This window comes from Zosterops lateralis, assembly GCF_965231275.1.
Source record: "Zosterops lateralis genome assembly, chromosome: Z".
NCBI classification, from domain to species: domain Eukaryota; kingdom Metazoa; phylum Chordata; class Aves; order Passeriformes; family Zosteropidae; genus Zosterops; species Zosterops lateralis.
Window position 1 is genome coordinate 59,527,363 of NC_139800.1, and position 26,700 is coordinate 59,554,062.

The following is a 26,700-nucleotide window of genomic DNA, read 5'->3' on the forward strand; positions in this document are numbered from 1 at the left end:
CAAGTGTATTTCCAGAAACTTACTGGGATTCCAAACCTTGTTTTTCAAGAAACTGCATAGCACTTTCTGAGAAATTCGAGAATCCTGCAGAGACACATATATTTATTTTATTACAGTACAAATAAAGAATCCCTTTTGTGAAATAAAATGCTGGGTAACAAGACATCTTTTAAACAATTTTTCATATGTCTAGCAGAGCTCTTTCATGTGCTAATTAGTGGGCCACAATACAATAAAACTTGATTAACAACATCTGTAATATTTGGACACTTTGGGAAGATGAAAAAAGGTAACTTTTTTAATACTTTTCCAGTAAGGGAGCTACATTTTATTATGAAAGCAAAAAAGGGCTATATCTATAACTGGAAGGCAAATACAATTAACAAAACAAACAAGCTAGGGAAAGATTACACTGTTTAAGAGAAACACAGGAAAATATACAGGACGTTATCTAGAATCTTCATTCCAAAGCAAAATTTCTTAAAAGCTCATGACTTACACCATTCATTTCAACACAGATTTTCTTAAAAACACTGGAAATAATTTTTTCAGATTATGCAATCACTCCAGCTGTTTCAAACACTAAGGAAAGGAGTTACCTGATTCCAGTCCAAATTCTAGATAGTTTTCTGTCACAATGAGTATTGCCATTGCTTTCACAAAGAAGAAAAAACCAAAGGTGACACAGACTGATCTTTCACCTCCGTCCTCAACTTTGAAATAATGGGTAGTCAATGAAAACAGTATCTTACTACGTAAGAAGTAGGTCAAGGAAAAATTAAGTTTATAAAATAATTATAACTAAGAATTGTAATCTTGTATTTTGGTCATCTACACCAGTGCTGTTCTATGATGTGCATTTATTTCTTTTGAAGGTAATGTGTTCAGCCAATTTCAGGTTAAATTACAGAACACATTAAAGTATAATAATCACATAATGCATAGCCAGGAATACGCTGGAATAGAGTTCTGATCTAGGGTTCCATAAGTAAGAAAGAAGACACATTAAAAGAACTTATATTTCTCTCCTTTCAGATAGAATAATTTTGTTTGGAAAAGGCATTTAAGATCAAGTCTAACCATCAACCTAACACCAACAAGTTCACCACTAAGGCATTTCCTTAAGCTCTTCAATTATGCACACATTTGAGACTTTAAGCTCCAAGAGAGTTGTAAGACAACAGCACACTGAGTCTATCTAGGAAAGAAAAATCTATCCCATTTTCACCTTTGAAAAACAAAGTCAGTCTTCAAACCCCATCTATGACCTGGTATGATAATCAAATCTTTTTATCTAGCCCCACTGCCACAAAGACAAACATTTAAGACACTCCCTGCTCTGTTATCAAGGTGTTTTAAAAATATTAAGTATTCTTTTTTTACGCATTTCCAAATTAGTTCTAAACTGAAACAGATTAGGATAAACTTATCATGATACACTGTCAACTCTTATTACTATGAACTGCAGCTCATTAAAATTTAAAAAGTAGGCAATACCAGTCGAGATTTAAATAAAGTACTTGGCGATAACTCCAGACATTATAAGATTTGAAAAAAAGGAAGAGAAAAAGGAGAAACAGTATTTTAAGTGTTATCTGTACCACTTTTCCCCGCCTATGCTATAACATAGTTGTATTTGCCCGTTTCTAATACTGAAAGAATTTTAATATGTAGAGTACACATATAAAACATTTTGGGGGATATCTATTCAGTAAAACATTTGAACAATCATCAGTCTCTCAAGAAACTATGATTATGCAATATCGCACTTCAACAGGCAGCACACATTTAACATACATACTGCTGAATTTCATGTATATGCAAAGAGATTCTAACATGCATAATGCGGTCTAAGGACAGCATCTAGTAATTCTAATCTCACACCGTAATCACTTTCAGACCCCTCTATACTTTACAGAAAGAATTGATACATCAAAAGGAAATCTTATCTCAAAAAGAAGTACGTAATAGATCATACAGATTGTGTACTGGAAAGCTTTGTTCCTCTAATAGCACAAGCTTAAACCAAGGCTCTTTTTACAGCTAGGGACATTAATCACAAATTGAAAACACCCTGAAGTTGTACAAAGGACTTAATAACAGTTTGTGATCCAAAGTCCCAAACATCAGATTTATGAGCCCCTACTTCATAACTTCAAATATGAATTGTGCCTGAAGGATTTGTCAAATTCAAGGAGGAAAAAGAAAGCATACTAACAATAAATTATGATTATATTGCAGATTCAGAACTCAATAAATTCATGATTATGCAAGCTACACATGACTGAAAACCCTCTGTTAGTTAAACAATCACCACTGCTTCTATTTTTGAGTTGAAAGAAATTGAAGAATTATGGCTTGCTTCATAATTTCCTTCCATTCCAAGACCTAATATTCAGGATCTACTGAAAGAATAACTTGGGAGTATTTAGTGCTAAGGTAATAGACTGCCTGCACTAGCCCCCCGTTTCATTCAAGATTTTTGCCCACAAAAGGCATTATAGAATTGTATACTTTGCATATCGTACATAGCTGCAGGCATTACAGAATTTATGGTACACTCTTTTACAAAAATAATTTTATTTTTTAAACTGCTGTGATTATGGTATTCTTGAATTTTATATTCATATGGCTAAAGGGAAGAAGATCTATCCTCTGTTCCTACTAAAACACATGAAAAATGTGAATTCACAGAAGCAGAGAACATTTGGAATTGGACGAGACCCATAGGATCATCCAACTCCTGCGACTCCACAGCGCCATTCCCAAGAATCATGCCATCTGCCTGTCCAAACGCCTCTTAAACTCTGTCAGGCTTGGTGCTGTGAGCAATTCCCTGAGAAGCCTGTTCCAGTGACCAACCACCCTCCACATAAAACATTTTCCTAATATTCAATCTAAATCAATCTCCCCTGACTTAACTTTATGCCATTTACTCGAGTCCTGTCACTGTCACCACAGAGAAGAGATCAGTGTCTGTCCCTCCTCTTCCCTCATGAGGAAGTTGCAGACTGCAGAGAGGTCTCTCCTCAGTTGCCTCTACTCCAGGCTGAAGAGAACAAGTGACCTCACCCATTCCTCATACGGCTCCCCCTTCTTCATCATCCTCGTGGCCTCCTTTAGATGCTCTCTAATAGCTGAATGCCTGTCTCAGTGCAGGACAATACCTTTTCTTGCCTGACTGGCCATGCTGGGCCACACTCTGCCCTCCTGGCTGCCACAGGACACCGCTGACTCACATTCAACTTTCTGTCAACCAGCAGCCCAGGTCCTTTTCCATGCTACTGCTTTCCAGACTCCCTGGTGTGCCCATACAACCAGGGTTGCCCCATCCCAGGTTCAGAATCCAGCACTTTCCCTTGTTGAATGCAGTATGGTTGGTGACTGCCCAGACCTCTACTTTGTGGAGGTTGCTCTGCAGGGCCACCCTGCCTTCAACAGCTCCTCCCAGTTTTCTATCATCTGCAAACTTGCTTTGTATCCTTAGTACAACTTTTCACCTCTCAACACACAGGCATAAAACAGAAGAAACACTTATCAGCAAAACACAAAACTGTTCTATATTTAACTTTGACATGTTGACTGCTTTCTGTCAAAAATAATTTTTTCTGAATATTCCATTATCACAGAATCATTTCTGGTCTTGACATACTGAGTTATGGATTAGTTGAAAAGTTTTAGGTACTCTCTGCATTCCAAAAGCCTGATGTCACAACACATGAATAAACCTCTTTTGAAACCTCATCTGACTAGGTTCCAGGGACCACAAGAATTGTTACCAATGCCTCTGCATTGTACCTCCTTCACCTCAAAAGCTGTAATACATGGAATAAGTTATGTTAACACAGTTATGGAGATGTTAAGGCTGATAAAAAGTTTAGACTGTATTTCCTGGTAGTGCCACTAACTCCTCATACAGGTACTAAGCACAGACTCTAAGTAATCTACTTGCCCATTCACAGTACTGAGACAAAAATCTTGCATTGACAGGCAACTTCAATATTTTTAGAAGTTTTGCCCTGAATTAATGACCAAATGAAAGCAATGATAGGGCAGTGTACAAAACCACAGTAAGAAACTGGTACTGCAGTGGATTTTCCTACAATATGTAATTCACAACTCTATTTCACTTAGAATTGCAACTACTAAAGTGTTATTTAAATTGATTACTCCTGAGATACAAGAGATGAAGCAAACAGGGCATTGTCACCAATGAATCTAAGAGTACATTGTGACTTTACTATTAGAAGCTTGTTTTTCCATTAGTTCTATTAAACACCCCATCATCCTCAAAATCAGAGCAAAAGGTGTTGGCTATTACTTCTGATTTTTTAAACAGTAACCACCTCTTTCTCCTTCCTTCTGCAAAAATTAAACTAAAATTCCCGACTTCTCACCAAAAAATAAAACAGAATATAAAACAACTATGTATTACCTATACTACAGCTATAATACAATAAAAAGGTGCCCAAGAGCCAGGCACTGATTGTCTTCTCACAGCAGACTAGAAAAACAATTGTTTGGACCATGGATCTATTCACTGACATGTCAAAGGGGAAACATCTGATCTGGAAGCATGCTACTGACATTCTCTTTTCCAGATGTGGGTTGGCTTTCTCTTCAAGCAAGTTCTTATACATTACAAGCAGAAATTCTGGAATACTTCGACCATTTATATTTCAGTCTATTTAGAAAAAAACTCCTGTCCATACTATAAAGGCAGCACACATTTTAATAATTATCAAAGACAGGCAAGCATGAAGCATATTCAGAACTCTCAGCCAAATGGAACCAAACATTGGAGTTCAAGGGTTTACACACCACCACCAGCTACTGCTAATATATACTGCTAACCAACTGAACAAAACACAACACATTAAGAATCTCTAAAGAAGAACTAGCATTTATACAGAGGAAACAATTTTGAATATTCAAGAGGTTTATCAACTGTAACTTGGTACTTTATCTGCTCTCAGCTGCTGAAGGAGCAGAGGAGCTGTAGCAATTCACTTTCGAGTTCACCTTTCTAAAATCTGCACTCTTAGAAGCCCTTATTCAATTCCACTGCTTTATCCCCTATCATAACTTTAAACTGCAACTTTCCTCCTTAAAATGTGTGTCTGGATTCATATGTGGAACGCAATTAATTACCATGCAAGCATCTATGTCTGATACTGTCTTCTCCAGTTAAAAAAAAAATAAAAAATTAACTGTCTTCTCCATAACAAAACAAAAATTTTATGGTTTGAAAATGCCTGTTTCCCAAATACTCCACTTTTGTTTCCCCCAGTTTCAAATGTGAGTTTAGCTATTCACAGAGCTCAGTTCTTACAACTCTCTCTGTAAGAATGCCTTGAATGTATGTTGAAATTATGAACTCATGCATGTGTTTTTGCAATAAACATATATATACATATATACATATATACAGTGATATACATATCACTGTACTGTTCTGATCAAGAAGTATCAGATTAAATACACTGAAAACAAAAAACACGCAGTGAATTTCCAAACTTCTTCAACAGCTGTACTTTCTGTACACATAACTATTTCTGATTGCCAAATTGAGCAAAATCAAGTTAGTTTAGAACCACTACATACTGCAGGTGAGCACCAACTATATTTGCATACATGTATTTTTCTCCTAAATGGTCTGGTATTAATGTTAACAAGCTAAAGACGCCAGCATTTACAAGAGCATGTACAGCATATATATTATTCAACAATGGCATTAGCTTACAGGACCCTTCTTCCAAACGCTAAATATTTTTGTATCCCACCCATCAATAGCACAGAGATTTATACAAATTGCAGAATGATGTAAACTATCTGGAACAGGTAGAGGGGGATTCAACAAAACAGAAAAGGATACACTGCAAAAGCCAAGACAAGCAAACACCACACTATGCTGATATTCATTTCTTGCGAGGGCTTCATAATGCTGTAATAGGCTTCTGTCACCACATACACAACCGTAGCGGCAACAGTGAAATCCACCAACCACTGATATTCCGGAAAGTAATGCAATGCTGAAAAATATAAGTTTGTGAATGTTAAAGATATATTTTATGGCAGTTACAGAAGTACATAGAATAGAGTAGCAATTAAAAGAGGTTTTCAATTGTGTTTTAAGGGTACTAAAGTGAAGTTTAGGTAGATTCAAATCAGCCAAGTGAAATGCAACAACAATGAAAAAGTTACTCAACAATGTGAACTTCATTATTTACTTCTGTCATCTAATACTTGATTACTACTCAAATTTATAAGGCTATAAGGTTTTACTATTTTATCACTTCAGCTTTTAACATTCTAAATCCAGAAAGCATACTTGATTTAGATTTCACAACACAGAGAGTAAACAGTTTTCCAGTTGAGTCTGTCTGCAATTCCAGGTAAGAGGATTTCTTTATTTGTTTCGACCCTTTGCTAAAGATTAAAATCTCACTGGCTATCACTTATTATTTTACAAATAAATAGTTATTTTTATTTTACAAATGCCACCATCTAAGATACTGATGGCTTGCTCATCAAGATTTTGTTAATACATCCTATAAAGCAATAATCATTGTGTAAACGTCACTGTAAAAATTCCGAGGATCATACTGGCTGCACACAGGCTGGATGTTATGGAGAGAGTTCCTATAGTAGTTGGAAACTGCAAAAAAACATTTGTGACAACACAAATTGTCCCTCCCAAACACCTTCTCTACATTTACACAATTTGAAAGCAAAAAAAACATTACTAAATGTTTGACTTTACTATCTGTTGGCATAGACAGGAAATTGGGCAAATGTAGGTATTTCCAAGTCCTACACTTGTTTTGCAGTAACAGTATAGTTAGATTTACAAACAAATTGTATACATTACTTTTCAAGCACAGTTGAACTCTATCCTCTATCACTCAGGCTGATAATTAAATGTGATAATTTCCGGAAAGCAACACTAATTGAAACCTGTGAATGCTTTGGGTTTTTTTACTTCAAAATTTTCATTTCTGTTACACAAATGCTGTCTCCTACAATTTAAGCTGAGAAATCTGCATAGGAATATGCATCCTTTCTTTGTATATTTATACAGAGAACATATAAATATGAACTTTCTGTAACAGAATGACTGATTATGATTTAATAATCAAAAATTATCATCTAATAAAATTGTACCTTCCAAAACACTTAATGCTGCATATTTCTATACTGTCACTTGCAGTTTTTAAGCATTTTACCTGAATGTTTGAGATGTATGGTTGAAAGGGCTTAGGTTCCAATGCTACAGCACATTTCCTATTTTAGATGAGCAGAAAGTATATGACTTGACATCTGCCAATTGTTATTTCCTTGTACAAAGCTAAAACCTCTATTTTGAACAGACTATGATATAATTCTTCCACTGTTGTCTCATATTGCTATGGATGCCTGATACAACAGTTGGACTTCATGCTGGATTTCATCTACTCATCCCTTTCCACAACACTGCTATTAAATGTCTGCCACTCATGGTACTCGAAAAGAGACTTAGCCGTACTACCTGCTTTCTTGTTTTTGACTATTCATTCACTGTCTACAAAAAAAATATATTTTAGCATTAATTACAAATAAATACTTGATAGAAAGAACCAAGATATTTCAGAAATAATATATTATTGTTTGCATACTCTTACCAATAGTGTCCCTTTCTGTTACAGATTTTGTTTCCAGATGAAGATCAATATCTTTTGGAATGGTTAAGGGTTTGTTTTCAATATGACCATTATATTTTCTGTAAAATAAATAAATAGATAGTACAAGCATGGGTATGACAAAATAGATTTTTTCAATATATAATAACATTTCAAATTTTAGAAAAATGCGGAATGCTTTTTTTTCCCCAAATACAAATATTTTTAGGTCTCTAGATAAAAGTAGAACTTCAAGTTCAAATCTTGGCAAATAACCAGATATGGCGATGGCTCCCAACTATATCTTGACAGACTCTGACATCCTATTGTGATATGGTTTTAAATGGTTTCCAGATGCTTCAATCTGAGCATGTATTGGGTCAAGACCCAGGGGACAGTATTTACTTTGGCCCACTGATTTTCTATCCAGAGCTACAGGGTGTTCCCAAGGTCAAAAAAAAGAAAAAACTTGCATCAGTCCTTCTTGTCACAACAAGCAGGTACATCACACAAGCTGAACCAACCTAGATTCTTGAAAGGTCCAACCTACTAACCATCAAGTGAAGGCAATTTAAGGTATCTTTCTAATCCAATAATGTGTGTATTTAGAACAAAAGGCATTTTTCATCTGGAGCTCTCAAACTATACCAGTATCATGATCTCTGCTTCTCTGAAATTAAGTCACACTAGCAGCCTTCAAGTTAAAAAACCCAGCACACTCTTAAAAGAACATGAACAAAGCTGAAGAATTTGGTCTGGTAGATGAGCATTACTAACTATGCAAAACTTCCCTCTCCCACCATTAAAAAACAAAATATCATTAAAGGAGATCAGAAGATGTTTTGTTAGATTAAAAAAAAATCAAACCTAAAACTTAAAGCCTCTAAAAGACTAAAAGGAAACAATAAACTGCCACATTTTAGAATACCATCTCTGATATTAGAAAAGGAAAGGTGGATTTTCCATAGAAAAACAAATTATTGGGATATAAGCATTAAAAAGAAAACAATCACAAACTTAGTTTTCAGGAATGTTTTCATCTCAGCTCACATGTGAGAGAAAAATACAACAAGAAAGCATTAATAAAATTTTTCAGGTTATATTAATGCTTAGTATAACCTGAAGCACAAGAATTTTAATGGACAGACTGTAAACAGGAATCTAAACCATTACACAAAAAATTGTTGTTGAATATACAGAAGTTGTGTGAATATACACAAAAAGTCCCAAATACTGCCCAAAGACTAGACTACCTGCAAGCCCCTGTGTTCTTCCCTGCCCCCAGCTCTACTCCTGATTATTTTCCTACAGCCTGTATCCAGGAGTACTATCATCTTGAGTGATATGTGCATTTTTACCACTGAAGCCATTTCAACAAAACTTAAGTGTTCCTACATTTTAATTACCCCAGGGGCTCCACAATCCAAGAGGCACAGACAGATCATACCCAGGATCACTGAATGCTTTACTTCAAAGTAATGCACAGTAGCTATGGACCTTTTCATTAGCCTAACAATTTCACATAATACCAACTATTCTGAAACAGAAAACCTGCCTAATATTCCTGTTCTCCTAAAACTTACAGCATAGTATCCTGAAGTGTGATATGCACTGAATAAAATTAACTAAAATTTCACACTACAGCTGTTTCCAAGGCAAATTCTCAAGCAACCTCCTTGTATCTCCTTTAATCATTTATCTTTAAATTAGTTCAGACTGAGAGTGTATTTAAGGAGCAGGTATTACACTTTGCAAGACTATGGGCTTGACAAAGCAGATTCTTCATCTTGGAAAGTATTCTTTATCATGGCGAGTATCAAACATCCTTTTTTCTCCCACACCATCTCCTTGTTGAGGTGGCTCACAAGATGTACATTCCATTTTTTGCAACCTAAAACAGTAAATCCAAACCAACTCCACAGGAACAAATCCCACATAACTATGGTTCTTCCTGAACAAGAGTCACTTCTTTCAAGGACACAGACGTACATTTATTCATTAAAAAATAATTTATTATTCATTCAGCTGTTAAATGAGCAAAGCAAAGCAAAGCAAAGATCATTTAAGGCTCTACGTTACTGTTTTAGCTTCTCTGAAGTTTTATATTCCCCTACGATTAACATTCACTCTGGTAAAATCACCTACTACTACTATTGCAAAACACTGGCAAGGCTGAGGAAAGGCAGTAAGAGCAAAATACAATTATTATTTGGCAGTGTAATTGTGTTTTTCAGTATAAGGCTCCTATGAGTGGACTTAAACTTATAATTACATAATTAAAGTTATTTCGTATATGAATAAATATCCCTGGTTAAATGGGTAATTATAAATTATGATCTTATTCACGATTATTTTGCCTCACTTTTGTCACAAGAAAACTGTTAAGATAAAAAAAGGTTATTAATTTTAAGAAACGTTGCAAAAAGAAAAAAATTACTACTTTACAAGGAACAATGTAACCCAGAGAATGGTGGTGAATGATGCTGCATCCAGTTGGCAGCTGGTCACTAATAGAGTTCCACAAGGCTCAGTATTGGGCCCTGTCCTGTTAAACATCTTTATAGATCACTTGTACAAGGAGATGGAGGGCACCCTCAATAAATTTTCCAAACACTAAGTTGTATGGGAGTGCTGATTTCCTGAAGGGCAGAAAGGCTCTGCTGAGGGATCTGGACAGGCTGGATTGATGGGCTGACACCACTGACACGAGGTTCAACAACACCAAGTACTGGGTCCTATACTTGAATCAACAACCACATGCAGTGCTACAGGACGGGGCAGAGTCATTTGAAAACTGCCCAGTGGAAGAGGATCTGGGGCTGCTGGTTAGCAGTGGCTGAACATAAGGCAACACGGGCCTAGGGGGCCAAGAGGACCAAGGACATCCTGTCAGACATAGTGTGGGCAGCAGAACCAGGGCAGTGACTGTATCTGTACTCAGCACTGGTGAGGTCACACCTAGAATCCTGCGTTCAGTTTTGGGCCCCTCAAAACCAGAAAGACATTGAGGTGCTGGAGCAAGTCCGGAGAAGGGCCATGGAACTGGGAAAGGGTCTGGAGTAAAAGTTTGATGAGGAGAGAATGAAGGAGCTGATAGGGCTCAGCCTGGATAAAAGGAGGTTCACAGGAAACCTTCTTTCTCTCTACAACTGCCTGAGGGATGGCTGTAGCCAAGCAGGGGATAGTCACTTCTCAAGGTTAAATAGTGACAGGATAAGAGGACCCAGCTTCAAGCTGTGCCAGGTTAGGTTCAGAATGGACCTCAAGAGGAATTTTGTCATGGAATTGGAACGGGCTGCCCTTCCTAGGCATTGTGCAGTGGAGTCATCATCCCTGGAGGTGTTCAAGAAATTACTGGATGTGGCCCTTAGGGCCATGTTCCAACTGACATGTGATTGGACTAGATGATCTCAAAGGTCTCTTCCAACCTAAATGAGGCAACTAAGACTGCTAACCATGCTGCTTAAGAGCTAGAAAACAGGAGGAAAAATTATATAAACAGTGCAGAAATTAATTTAAATCTTAAGATTTATAAGACAGTTCATACTAGGATAGGAGAAACAGAACTAGAGTAAAGCTCCTGTGTTGCCAAAAAGAAAACCAGAGTTGTTTGGGTTCTAAACAAAGCAAATTTAGAAATATTTCATCAACATGGCGAGCTCCACCACCTCAAGATGTCTCAGCTCTTGACACAGCTATACTTCTGGTATGGTTGTTCAGAACCTCATGAATACCAGAAATCTATTTCCATCTTAGGCTGAAAGAGTAATTTTTCCATCCCCTCAGTTGTCTTTCCATAGATTCAACAAGCCCAGATCTTTCAGTCTCCTTGAGTAAGACAGATTTTGTTTCCTGGATGATCCTAGCAAGTCTGTTCACCTATTTACATAAAAAATTATTTTTTTCTTGAACACAAGTGATCAGAACTGTACACAGTAATCCAGATAAAGTTCATTGGTGTCTTGTCCAAGACGATTAATATTTCCCTCTCTCTTCACTGGAAACATTTCACATAATACATCCTAGGAGCCAATTTACCTTTTTCACAGCTGTGTTAAGAGTGGCAGCTCATAGTAATCCTATGTTGAACTAATATACTAAATCTTTCTTCTCTTGCTTCAAGATGAAGAGCTACAGTCCTAAGATTTGTTTCCTCAGTTTTCATCTAAATGCATACATTCACTAAAAAACCCCTGCCATCAAATTAGCATTTCACAGACCATTTTGTGGACAGAAATTAACCCATTCTGCACAATTTGGGAATCTCCAACTCTGTTAAACTGAAAGAACATGTTTCAGTAAAGAACTGTGACACTTAATGCAAGCAGAGCAGTCATATGCAACTAGCAGTTTTTAACTCATGCTAAGACAAAAGTAGGCTGGCAAAGTTATTACATGAACCATATCATGCTGAAAAAAGGCCAAAAGGTGGGGGAAGACAAGCTTAAAACAAGTATTTACCTATCTTTTTTACTCTTCCCTCTTTGCTTCCCTGCAAGAATCCGCAGTTCTTCTTCAGTGGGATGCTGATACCACCGCAAGCTAAAGAAAAAGAAATTCGCAAGTAAAACAATATCATTATTAGCAATTTAGAGCATGGGTTCAAAAAAACCGTATCACAACACAGATTTATATACTAAGTCACTTGTCATTTGTCACTCCTAAGCAAGGCACCTTTGTGTGCCAGTACCAACCCTGCCTGAACTGAACAACAGCTAGAGCTCAGTTCTCTTCAGCAGATGAGGCATTTATACATAATTAGAAAGCTTTGCCACTTTGTCATTCACATGAAAGTCTTCAGTTCTCAAAACACCAACTTTTAAAGATATCATCAAATACAGCAAACACAGTTATATAAGCTGGGAAAGTTCACTATAAGAATTATAACACTATAGTTACTCATCAGAACCATATTCTAAATGACTTAATAAAGTATATCTCCTCCAGATACAGAAATTTTCCAGAATCTGAAATATCTATTATCTAATAATCATTACCAGTGATTTTTCTTAAGCAAGGCAAATTGTAACATGAGCATCCCTTTCTTTGAACATTTCCTCAGTGATATCTTCAACTTCTACTAAAAAAAGTGCTATTAAAAAAAAAAATCACTAATTTACACATAGTTCACCTACAAGTTCTTCCACTTTCACAGATCAATGCACCATTCGTTGCTCATTCAGCTAAAAGGCAAGAAATGGCATGGAAATTCTGAAGGGCACAAACAGAGATGGTCAGGTGTCTAAGATGTTGTATTTTACCTAAATCTCTAAGTATGGCAAAAAGCTTAGAAGCTGAAACAAAGCCTTTTCCACATTCAAGGGAAGGTTACTGTCCAGATGCAAGGAAGCATATCACTATAATCTCCACTCTGAAATGCTGAGGCAAAGAAGACAAGAACACACTTGAGAAATGTGTGACAAAGTAGAAGGCCACTAACTGCCACCATGACAAAGGAAACCACATCCACCCCTCACATTAAGAAAACTTCATCAAGTAGGACCATTCAAATCTATGTTGGTGAATTAGAGATGATGTCAGATGCAATTTCAAAAAGTTAGCAAAGACAAATTTGGAAGGCATCAAAACTCAAACAATCTCAAGCCATTTGACAAAACTTCATTCCCAGCTGTTTTAGAAAGGCTTCCCTTCATCTTTGGATCTCTTCAAGAGAAAAGAAAGCTAGTACTAGCCAACATAACATCAAATCATGGCACATTGCAAATTTCCATTGAAGGAATTCACTGCCAGTTCCAAAACTGAAAACAACAAATATTACGAATTTTGCATGAACACAGTTTTGGATGGGAAAAAAAAGGAACTGAATTTTGTATAAGTAAGAGTGAAAGTTACTTCATTAATTTATTTTTATTATGTATGGTCCAGTTGAGACCAGTTGTGATTTGCAAACTTTGCTGCAAAAGAGATTTCAAGACTGAGACACAAACAAACCAGAGGAACAAGCTTTTCATCCAAGAAGCCAAACTACTTTGGAGATGTTAACTTCTATCTTTCACATGACCCAAAACAATTGTGAAAAAGCACAGATATATTCTCCTGTTTTGTCATTTAGCACATCACCCTAACTTGAACTTAGGATGCTAGTGATGAAAACCACCTATTAGGTAAAGAAATTTTTCAAAACCTTTCCTGCACAGAGAAATAGTACCTAATGCAGTAGAACAAAGAAAGTTCTTGTTCTGTGTAGCATGCTAACACAAATCAAACCACAAATTAGGCCACAATTTGCTCCTAATTACACTATGGAAAAACGCTGCAAGTGACACCTAATTACAATTAATAGGATTAAGAGTTTTGGTATTTTTCAACTGATAAACCCTACATACCTTGCATTTAAAATCTCAAAACCAAGAGATTTGAACAAACATTTTCATAAAGATAGAGCTAATAAAAAGTGGTTTATATCTGTTTTAGCTTACATATGCTTAAAACTGAAATCCCACAACCTTGTGGCTTTGACATATCCAAGTCAGTCTGAGTAACAACAGACACACAGACATGCCCTAGTTAATTTGAATAAAGATCATTAACGAATCCACAACAAAACATCCATATTCTCCTGTCTTCCTGACATGGCCTAAAAGCATAATAACTGAAATAGCTGAGCAACTTAAAAACAATGTTTTGGGTAGAGTTTGTTTTATCAGTTAAAAATACTGCAAAGCCTACATAGATATTCAGGCTGCCAAATGTTTCAGTAAGTCTATTTAGATGCATCCAAGCTCTGAAAATAGCACTGATTGAAGAAGTTTGTATTTCTTAACAAATTTATGTAAATTGCTATTCAAGAGTCAATGATAGCTATTTATTCCATTAACAAGTAATTACCTTGAGTTTGTCTATCCTAACAATTCTTTTAGATTTTGAACAGTCTTTGTTTCCTTTTAATGGACTTCCCATAAACACATATAGGCATTGTTAAACAAACTGGTCACTTCGTGTTTCTGTCTTGTCTGATAACATGTTTACCCTCCCTCCCATTTAGCAAAGGCTATCTACAGACACTTCAGATCTGTCTTGTCTGCCAATCCTTTAGAAGCAAGACATTCGAAGTCACTTAGAAAACAAAGATACCAAAGACTGGTTGAAGTCTACTAACAAAAGTAAGGAGGAGCAGGTGGTAATTTTTCCTTAGCTGGATTGGCTTTAGAAGTGTGCCTGTACCTGGAACAACTGAACATTTACGTGTATAAAACCCTCTACCACCCCACCCACACAGGTCTGTCAAACACCGCTGACAAAAAGACAGCACTAAGGAGAAATGGGTTAAAGATGAAAGAGAGTTTATCAGGTGCACCAAGAAAATAACGGCTTCTCTTTCTGCTATTAAAATTCAGATTTCTTCTCATTTATTTGTATTGCTAGAACACAGGATTATTTCTGACTCTGTACAATTCCTGTATTCAGGGAATTGTTCAGAGTGCCTGAAATTACAATTACCAGATAAATAAAAATTATAATTACAATTACCAGATAAATAAAACTGAAAAGCAACAACTAATTTTTCCAGGCTACTAACATGGAAGGCAATAAAACTCCCACTGACTTCAGTAAGAGCAGAATTACCTAAGCACAAGTGCTGAAATCCTGCTTGAGAAATGGATTTGAAAAATACTTGAACAGCAAACTTCTCCCTATCACTAGTACATGGCATCCCTTAAAACAAGGATACAGTGAGGGAAAACTTCACCAGAATGAAGAACATGGGTATAATATTGACAAATTATTTTGTCAATATAAGAGCAATTAGATATTTAAAATTTCAAATAAAAGTTTAAATCAATCTTAGACATAAAAGGCATAATATGTCATTTGGATAATTGCTGATAAAAAAGACTCTCATGATGACACACCTTAAAAAAATGGTAGGCAGTTAGTTTCATATTCATTAGTGTCATGCTCTTTTTACAGCACAAGAAATGTGATCAATAAACACCCTACCAATATGGTTAACACTGAAACTTCACACGACAATTAAGAGTATGATTCCTGTTTGTATTATCCACCTGACAATTACTGTTTTCTGTTGTACCTAAAAAACATGTAAACAACATTTACAGTCACTTCTCATTAGCAGTTTGATGGGTGATGAAATCTAGACTAATTAAAAAGTACAAGTTGATAATTATGAGATGCAAAGGGAAAAAAAGTCAATAGAAAGACTTGTACTCCTGTGGAGTACGTTATTATTCAAGGACACTCCTTCAGAAAGCAGGCAGTAAAGATTTTATATTCTCAAAATTTTAACAGTTACAAAAAACAGCACACTGTTAATCATACAAAGTGTTCTTTCTACCAAAAAAACATAGTATCTATGATTCCTTTTAATATTTAACATACTGATTCATATTCAAAACAGCTGCTGTTTTTCATTGTTATTATGGATACAGCCACACAGGGAAGGCTCCCCTTGCAACTCATTCTATCTGTTTGATCTATTGTTACAAGGAAGTAGTGTACTGAAATTTATACTAATCCTGTCCTTTGACATATTAGAAAGGAATAGAATTTTTTAATATATACCTAAGCACTCTTCCTATACAAGGCTAATCAGGAGGCAGATTATCAACAACATAGAGACAGCACAGAGGAAAAGAAAATCCTCTTATTCTTCAGTATCTTGTATTCAATTTAGCTTTTTAATATTAAAGGATGTCCTTTGTACCTTAAATATAAGAGCTGGGCAACAATTAACTTTACGACTGATACAATTAATAACAACAAACAAGTATGTTCTTTTACAGTAACACTGTCTTTTTGCCTTGAGTCCACAAATCAGGTGTAACAATGCTATGGTAATAAATTTAATAAAAGTCAATTACTTTAAAAAAACCAAACTCAATCAGTATGTTTTACTGTTACTACTCTGATGCATAACTGTATTACCATATTCACACTTATCTTACCTGCCACTACAGAGAAGCCAACGAGCAAGAGAATAGTGAGGTATGATCTTCTGTATGACACTAGCCATTACCATGGTTACCACCAACTGTACACCTATCACACCCTGTAGAGAAGTAAGTTAATAACAAGTCAGTATGTGTTTTAGAAAAGTGGTGAAATATCTTTAAAAAAACACCCAATTTAATAACACTCTGTATAACGGGCAGGATACACTGGGGAGGAATGGGGGGAGGGAGAGGGCAGAATACTGTAGCAGTTTTAAAAAAAGTTTCTCTGAAACTTGCAAACTTCATCACTTACAAACTTCATCAAAAAGAAAAGGCATTCCCAGACCACCACAGCTAATCTCCCTGAAGAGGTCTAAAATCCTCCCCCTCACAATGTTGGCCTCGTTATCTATGTACAGATATTTCTTCTTTGTTTACCTACATGTGTGGGTTTCTATCTTCTCTGATCAGTTGTTTTCAAGGACCCCTCTCCCCTCATCCTCATCCTTAGCTTACCAGCTCAGTCCACCACCTTTGCCTCTTGATTTGAGGGTCATCACCTCTTTCCTCTCTAAGTCCTAGTCTAAATACCAGTTAAGCCAGACTACTGGCAAAGATGCTCTTGTCCCATGTGGTCAGGTGGATACTGTTCTGTCTTAGCAGTCCTTGCACTTCAAGAGAGAATCCCGTGGTCGTACAAGCCAAGTCCCTGCTATCAACACTTGTTTTGCAATGAGCTGTTAACCTACAAGTCTTCATCAACCTCCTTCCTCCCTTTCAGCAGTATAATCTTTCATCCTAAATAGTGCAGTAAGGAAAGTTCTACTCTTTCCTTCCTTCAATGCTTTCTCCTTTAGTGAAATAGAAATTGCGTCAATACTGCTTTTATTAAAAAACATAGGCAGATGAAATGTTTTGGATATACATTATCATCTATAATTTAACATGATTGAGGGAGATTGAGACAGCACTAATTGTCATTTAAGTATTTATAAACACTTCCAATAGTTACCACATGTCTCATGACACAGTGCCATTTATCAATTAGAAGTAGGTGCTACTTTTTTATACTTTGAAGTTACACCTCTGGAGGGGGGTCAGATACCACCAAGTTTCTTTGGCGCAAAAGAGCCTCTTCACCTTCTCCCTCCCTGAAATTTCTACTGTTTCTACACTTTGATGCCATCAACTCCTTGAGGTACCTAAAAAAATAAAACTTTACTTTTGTTTATGTTCTGTTTCACTGATATCAGGATCAAGAGCTGTATGCACTTGAACACTCAACCTTTATTAAACATTATGCATAGTTCTGCACATAGATTACTCGTACCAATTCCACAAGTCCCCAGCTAAGGGAAGCATATTCTTAATGAAAGAAAGTGTTACCAGCTGCATGCATAACATATATGCTATACTTACATCACTAAATTGATAAGGAAGTATATACACCCTTTGGGTGCAAAATAAACCATTTTAAAATCAAATGTTTATTCTGATCATCTTACACTAAGCCCTAACCACTTCCACCCAATATAAGAGAGAAATCACTGTCCCCTCAACTAGCCTCTCTACTAAGCCATTATTCTCAGAATTCACTCTCTCAGGGTGAACTTACATTAATACCTCTCTAGGGTAATGTTTTTATTAGAAGCACAGCCTAATCAGGTGCCAGTATGTCTCATAATTTACTCCTAGAGCTTCCTATTTTTATGGGAAAGAAAAAGCCTTAACTCAAGACAAGAAGAGGGAAAGAGATCCAAATTGATGCAGCTATTTTTATACACAGCAACAGGTCTACTAGCTGAGCCTTACAATTTAATTTAAATACTTACATTTAATATGTACATCTTAAAATATACATATACATTTAATAGGTACATCTTAATACATCTTAAATTTAAATACTTACAATTTAAGAGACTACTTAAAAGTTCAACAGAAACTCATTTCCTTATTCAAGCAAAAGCTGCACATTCTAACAGAACCCATTATGAGCAATTTCTTTTTGCCACTGAATGTCATTCTACACCCTATCTACCCCTTTCCAGCAGAAATTTATAGTGCTCATGCCCATGAAGTTACTGCTGTATTTGACAAAAATAGAAATACCCACAACCCTTTCAGTATACAAATGAAAATAACTTAGCAAGTTTTAAGCAACTTGAAAAAACAAACAATCAAACCTATAACACCAATGATACCTCTAAACTTAATTTTTACTTTGTGGAGGAAATACCCTTCTGGTATTTTTCTACACTCTAGGCAATTAAAAAGTGTATGTATATATATGCCTTAGATGGGCATTTTTCCCGATTCCTGAAGGTCTGTAATCAATCACAAGCAATATGCTAATAGAGAAAAGGTGTCACAAGAAATTTTAAAAAATCCACTGCATTTATCTTCCTACAACCTGCCAAGAACACTAGTCACAGAACACAGTAGATGACACAGTGAGTCAAAATAACATGCTATGTGCACAGTATGACTTTTTGCAATCCTACCTTTTTGCCTGGATGTGTTTACACTCTTGTATGTTTAGTAATACACTCCAGAAAAATCTACAATATCCCAAACTACCCCATATTACAACACTAGAACACATTTTCTCTCCTTCCTCAAATACAGGGTTCAATTCAGGCTCTGTCTAGATCCAGTCTCCTCCATGCTTCTGAGTGTTCACTTTACACTAATATCAGTTTAAATTCAAAACCACTCATTTCAGAAACATAAATGAAGTTAACATGTTGGTTTTCACCAGCATCTTACATCCTCTACTAGCATACGCTAAATTAGAGGACAGAGTTTAGATTTTAATCAGAAATCTACAACTTTAAAAATCTATAGTATGAGGAATAGAGTAGTATGTTTGAGGGGGAAGATGCTCAATGGCAAAGCCAACACTATATGGGGTTTTGAGGACCTCCGGTAAACAAACCCTGGAGCCCACCACCTGATCTGTGTTGAAGTAATTAGCACAAAATCAGTGATCACCTCGACTCAAAACTAAGAGAAGCACTACTCACACGTTAAGGGATGAGGAACTGCTGCATAATTATTAAATAAAGTGTCTGCAGTTATAGAATAGTTTGTGGAATTTAAACCATTTCATAAGGCCTTCAACACTGATTCCATATACATCTATGTCCCTTTCATGCTTCAGCTTTGCTGCTTAAAACTTAAAATCCAAGTTCAAGACACTAGAGAGAGAGAGGTGTGTATTCTGCTGATCAAAGACATTTCTGTCAGTCTCTCTAATGCTGGGAAGCATGGGGACCAAAGCTGAGCATGTAAGTCAGATTGTCTGCAAAACACAGGCTGACAAGCAACCTCCTGGTCAAAAATCAGATTGAAATGGCACAGCCATGCAGCAGCAACATGGTCTGATAAACTGCAGTCTGGCCGCGTTTCTGCCACACAGGAAGATCTCTGAAGAGATGTGCCTCAGAAGTCTTGAGCACTGTGTTCACTTCCCAATCCTCCAGCAACCATGGCATTCCTACCTTTGTTTGAGTAACACAACACACGTTATAAAAAAGCTTTAAATTAAACACAGAAGAAAATACATTAAGTGGTCCACAAGAATAGTTTTAGCAGTTACATTGAAGTGAAGATTGACAAATTTCTTTAAATTAGTAGGAAAAAAAGGCAGGCTGAAAAGGCAAAAGTGTAAGGTAGAATGAAGTATATCCTGGACTTTGGTTTTCACCGTCTTTTATACTACACCCTGAGGAGAGACTTGCTGATTAGTAGAAGGACAAAAACTAAGAATAAGCAATTAAGATAAAGTTACAATACTCTTATCTACACATTAAGTGTACTTATAAAACACCAACAGCTATCTCAGAGTAACAAAATAAAAACCCCAACGAATTTTTAAAAGTACTTCTACCTAAAGAACATTTTTCTTTTGATCATTAAATGATTTATAGAACATGAAGTACAAAGACAGACAAGGTTGATTGTATTATGCAAAGACACCACTCCAGTCTCCTTATTTTGACCTTGCCCAAGGTTATTCCTCCTTACCTGCAGTAAAAGGGCAGGGGCTTCCGTCTTTTCTTCCCTTTACCATCTATGTACGTATCACAAATAATTCAAATACCCAGCTTTACACAGGACTTTGAAACTACTTGCTCTCTGGCAGTAACTATCTCCTCCATTACAAGATGAGGGCCTTAAGCTGAAGTCAACTGTTTCCTGTATGCACCAGGAATGCAGTAGGGACACAACTGCATGACTGAAAAACAGCTGGTAGAATCCCATTCACACTTTCACGCTCAGAAATTTAATACCCACCGCCTATTTTCTGAAGTGGCAAGTATTGTAAAAACAAGGTTTTAACACAGCTCGAGTAATCTACAAATGTTAACAGAGGGAATAACAGTATCTTCAATGGTAGCACACAAACAGTACACTAACATGGCTGTGATTTTTCAAGTAAGAAATTGAAAAGGTGTAACAGTAGTGGCCACCAAGATTTGTAAGAGAATATAACAAAAATTTAAAAAGTGCAATGGCATTTGTGAAGTCCGGAAGATAAATCAATACAACCGCCTTTGAAATGCCATTTAATAGCTGACACATTATTGTTTTTGCTGTAAATGAGACTTTTCCCCTTATAAATTTTTCTTCATATGCAAACTTTTCTCTGAATGTTTTTATCCATACTAAAGCTCCAGCTTGCAAAAGCAAGATAGTGTTGTCCTGAAACATAAATGCAATTCAAAACTGTTTCCTAACAGTAGAAAATACTATATAGGAAGGCCAAAGAAAAGTGAGCTTGCTGTGCAACACCTTAAAGTGAATGTTTCCTGTGAAAAGGACTACTTTCACAGAACAGCTGTAGTCAGCAATCTTAGACAGTTCAAATCCTATTATTTGTAAAAATCAGACATTCATACACCTAATTTTGGAAAAGAAATTTATGCCAAGAGAACTCTTCAACAAATTCAGATTTTTACTTTTTTTTCTATTCTCATGACCAAGGCTTCCCTGATTAGAATTTTCACACACCTATCACTGTTTACAACAAAAGATGCATAAAGTGGCCAGAAGAACATACAAGGTGTTCAATACTACCACTCAACTGCTCACCCTCACAGCATTGCTCGCACCCAAAGGTCATTTCTCTCTTGACCAGCATCTTTCCACAGAGTCAAAGAAGAGCCATAAACTGCTGTGTGGAAGGACTCAGATGTGCATGACTTCTTTTAAAACAAGGTGATTCATTTGAAACCAAAATTATGCTTTAGTTGGTGACCAGCATTTTACCTGACAGTCTTGCTTAATTTACCACTGAAGCCCTCTAAGCACAAAGATAACAGAACTAGTAGTCATCAGGCCAATCAAATTACTGCTATAGAAATCTCACGGATGGAACAAGAGCATTTATAAATATGTAAATTTACCATTGTTACAAAAAGGCAATACAGAGCACCTGTTGCCATGAACACCAATATATATGGAATATATTATTAAATTATAAGTAAAACTAGTTCACAGAAATTATGTACTATAGAGGCAAAAGAAGGTTATATTCCATTATTACTTTTCCAAGATTTTCAAAATCTAGTTTCCCCAATACTTCCACAAATAAGACAAGTAGGAACTACAGAAGTTCCTACTCTTTTTAGAAGATTTGCTTTTTAAAGAACAGGCTCTGCCATTACAAAGATCATTCAAAGTATAAAAAGTGAAAAGCCTTTAAGGCCTCTGCTTAACAGTCTAAAACATCATAGTCTTACAAAGATTAAGACACTTGTGCAGAGCTCAAAGTCACGGCTTGGCATTCCAGCTGCACAGGTGAGTCCTGACAGACCCAGCTTGGCAGGTGCTGACATTTATATCTTGATTTCGAGGCCTCTTGGTACAAAAGAAACTGAGGAATGTTTTATTCTCCTGTTGCTTTGAAACTGGAAAATTCAGCTTCCAAAGAGCACAACCTTTTGCCTTTGCTTACATCATGGAACTGCACACAAAGATTATTTGCTCACACTACCAGCACCCAGCAAAGAAAACTGGACCTGATCTTTAACTCCATTAGGCAACACAAGCAAGCACTCAATTAATTCAAATGAGGACCTACACTGAAAGGAAAAGCTTTTTTGCTTGCAAGTTTGCAAATGTAGTTTCCAAGACCAGATCACAGAACTCATGCACTCCTCAAATGAGAGGAGCCTTTTGAATAAATATTTTAACCCCTGCAGAAAAGGAAAAAAAAAAGAAAAAAAAAAAAAAACTTCATGAGAAAAAAATACAACTCCTTTCATAAGCCAGAACTCGCCCTATAAAAAGTACTCTTTTTTTGAATAACATGATTAAACTTTTAAGTATGAAAACAGTTTAAAGGCAGATTTTATCAAAAATATATTTGTAAAGTGCATTTCTTAAGACTTAGATCAATGAACAAACACTGGTGCCATAGTTAACATATTGACACTTATGTCCATATAGTCATACGGAAGAGAAATATAATACATTAATGGCACATGCAAAATATGTTTTTATATCTGCAGACCTTGTTCCTTGTATCTCAAATATAAGTTTGTTAAAAGCTGAGCAAATCAACTCCAGTGTTTTATGCAACAACTCAGATCTAAATACAAAACGCAGCATAATTCTATAGAAATGCATCTTTATATAAATTAATATTCATTAAATACTTAGCCTACTCTACTGAAGCAACATATACCCAACAGGGTTACATCATTAGCAGAAATTACACTAATCCTTGTTCTTCTTCTCCTATTCTACAAGGTCATTCATTGTGCACTACACTTAGCCCAATAAATTGTAGCTGTGCTGAAATACTTGCTGTGAAAAGCAATTTGAGGTGGGACTTTTTCGATGAGATCCCTTCCAGCCCCAAATGCTCTATGATTCTATGAACACACGTGCTGCCACAGCACACACGGCAGCTGTGACACGACCCAAAGCACCAAGTGTGAACTGTGGCAGCAAGTAACAAAAGCGCCTGGCAAAGGTTTCAGGATATATCTAAGATCACATACATGCTCCATTTACAGGGGACTTAAGGAGATCCAGCAAGAGTTATAGAATCAACGCTGGAGAAGAACTTAAGATCATCAAGTCCAAGTGTCAACCCAGCACTGCCACTGTAATCTCTGAATCATTAAAATACATCACCGAGCACTAGGTGCAAACGTTTCTAAAACACTTCCAGGGATCGTGATTCCACTGCCTCGCTGGGAAATTTATTACAGTGCCTGACGACCCCAACAGTGAATTTCCTTTTTTCTAGAATCTAGTTTGTATTTCCAACGTCCTAGCCTGAGGCCATTTCATTGCAGAGAGGGTAGACCAGACCAGCGCCCACCCCCCTACACCTGCTGTCAGATAGTTACAGAGAGGGACAAAAATCCCGTGCATTTACAATGAGATATCCTGACCCCGTTACACAGCACTAAGGGCAGCGGCTCGCTCTACTTCCCAGTGGAAATGCTGCAGAGAGGGAAACAACGCCCGGGCGGTGGAGCCGTGCCGGTGTGAGATCGCGGGGGCAGCGGCCGCCGCGGTGTTCCCTTCACGAGCCCCCGTTACAGAGCCCGATGGCGTCACCCCTCCACCCCCGGCGCGCCCGAACCCCCGAGCTGTGCCCACGGCCAGGGACGGGGCCTGCAGCGGCTCAGCCCCGAGCCGCGGGGGACGAGCGGCCCTGGGCGCCCCGCTCCTGGCCCCGCTCACCATGGTGCCCGCGCCAGCCGCCGCTGCCGCCCGGCTCGGCCCCACTCCCGGCACATAAATCCGCCCGCCCGCAGCTCGACCGGCGCACGCCGAGGTCACGCCGAGAGCCCGCCACCAACAAGGCCCGCCTGGGCTGTCCCGCCAGCTGCCTGAGCGGCCGGGGCACTGGAGCGCTGAGACCGCGCCGCGACGGACAGCCCCGGCCTCCCCGCTCCACGCCCGCGGACCGGCGATAAGCCGAAAAGGCAGAGACGCCTACCGCGGCGCACGGCCCGCGGGCTCCTTGGCCACAGCCCTGTCAGGCGCCGCGGGGACAGCCCGGCCCGGCCGGGGCACGGCCGCGACCCCGACCACGTGATGCGGGGCTCGTCCCGAGGGCGGAACTTCCCCGCCGCCGCCGACTCTTGAGTGAGCATGCGCCGAGGTCACGGTGCCCTCCCCCGTGCCGGTGCTGCGCATGCGCAGCGGTGCGGGTGAGGGCGGAAGTGCCGGGGCCCATGCCCAGCCATGGCCGCGGGTGGCGGTTCCTGGGCCGGCTCTCCCCGGAACGGGCCGAGTTGCTTGGCCCCGGGGAAACAGGTGTCCTCCTTCAGAATACCCAGTACTGCACACCGCCTGTCCGGAAGGGACACACCTGGATAGCCTGACCCAAAGGAGCGCTCGAAAACAGTCGCGTCGCTCAACAGTTTTGTCGTAAATTGTGCGGTTTTAAATGCATCGCTGTGGTCCCTGATGTGCGAGCTGGAAACAAATAGGCGTATTTTGCTTGAACATATAAATATTATTTCTGGAGAAAATGCTTAACATCTGTTCGTGTTTTGTCAAGCTTTGCCTGCCTTCTGAGAATCCCGGGAGGGCAATTCCCAGAATCGCAGGATGGTTTGAGGGTGAACGAACCGTATGGATAATCTCATTCCAAGCCATGTCCAGGAAACCATGTCCAGGGCATGTGTTTGGTCAGAGCAGGTTGCCCAGAGCCCTGTCCAACCTGGCTTTCTAGGGATGGAGAGTATCCATCAGTTTCCATGGACAACCTGTGCCACTCACCACCCTCACAGATAGGAGCTTTATCCTAACATGTAATCTAAATCTCTCCACTTCTAGTTGAAAACTGCTTGTCCTGGTCCTATCACTATCTGCCTGTGTAAAAACTCATTCTCACTCTTTCTGATAAAGCCACATTTAGATTGAGGGGCTCTGAGGTCTCCCAGGACCGTTCTCTTGCCTCAGCTGAGCTTTGCCAGCTCTCAGCCCGTGTCCTTAGCAGAGGAGCTCCAGCCCTGTGACCACCTTTGCAGACCTCATCTGCACTCACTCCAGCAGGTCCATGCCTTTCTTCTGCTGAGGACTGCAGAACTGGACACAAAATCCCAGCTCTCAGGAGGTCAGAGCAGAGGGGCAGAATCACCTCCTTCACTCTGCTGACCTGGCTGGTTAGGGTGCAGCTCAGGACATGGTTGTCTTTCTGGGCTCCACATGCACCTTGTAGGCTCATGTCCAGCTTTTTGTCCACCAGAACCTTGAAATCCTTGCTCCACACACAAATCCCTAGGAAAAGTTAATATAGTATTCTCAACGACCATCAGAAAGAGTTAGAAACTGTTATTCTGGCATTTTTAATTGTTCCTTTGAAATATGTTGCAGCTGAAGAAGCAACAAAACCCACTCAAAATCACATTTCTAAGACAGTAGAACAAATAGATTTGTTCTACTAGATTTCTACAAAGGAAATCTAGATAACAGAGACTATAGTACCAATATTCAACCATTCATACCATTTAATTTTAGTCAACAGGTAGGTCTTTGGGCTCTCAGTTTATCAATGCTAATTTCAGGACATTTATGGCAGATGAAGCATGTCAAGAAAATAACAAATTCTGAAGGCATTTGTTCTACACCTTGAGTTTCTTGCAGACAGAATACTAAATAATAAGCTCTGTAAAAGGCAAAGTTACAACAAAAAGATGTCAATCTTATTGTAGAGATGGTAAGAGATTAGAAGCATTTGGAGAGCAACTGATTTGAGACATGTTTACTTGTGGAGGTAAGAGTCTCAAAAGTATTTTAAACAAAATTCTTACTGGTGGCATTTTACGAAAAATTATCAAAATTGGAAGTGAACAGAGCGGTTTTATTAACTGAAACTACAACTGGTCACGAACTCTTAAGAATCATGATTTCAGAGCTCCAGTAGTTTAATTCTAGTGTGGTTTACAGTTGTGTTTCACACAAAGACAAGGCCAAAGGTGTTCTAATTTGGGAATTCTAACCTTGGGAAAATGGATTTTTCAATGGATTTATATGGGCTTGGTGGAACCTTTGCAGCAGCAAGGTAAGGAAAACTGTCTCATGCATTACTGCCACTGATACAAACACCACATAACCTGTGAATCTGCTCTCCAGAGCCCTCTTGTCTCAAACAG

The 26,700-nt window shown here is 38.1% G+C and overlaps 1 protein-coding gene across 3 annotated transcripts in view; it reads right to left on the reverse strand.

Moving 5' to 3' along the window:
- Positions 1-24,354, reverse strand: part of TMEM161B (transmembrane protein 161B) — a 36,656-nt gene extending 12,302 nt beyond the window's left edge. For all 3 annotated transcript variants that reach the window (XM_083883889.1, XM_083883888.1, XM_083883890.1), the window contains exons 1-7: positions 24,278-24,354; positions 16,586-16,689; positions 12,120-12,200; positions 7,662-7,759; positions 5,876-6,032; positions 600-751; positions 24-84 (exon numbers count right to left, since the gene is read on the reverse strand). In XM_083883889.1, the coding sequence (XP_083740015.1) occupies positions 24-84; positions 600-751; positions 5,876-6,032; positions 7,662-7,759; positions 12,120-12,200; positions 16,586-16,689; positions 24,278-24,280 (656 nt within the window). In that variant the 5' untranslated portion in view covers positions 24,281-24,354. The remainder of the gene's footprint in view (positions 1-23; positions 85-599; positions 752-5,875; positions 6,033-7,661; positions 7,760-12,119; positions 12,201-16,585; positions 16,690-24,277) is intronic.
- Between the last annotated feature and the right edge of the window lie 2,346 nt (positions 24,355-26,700).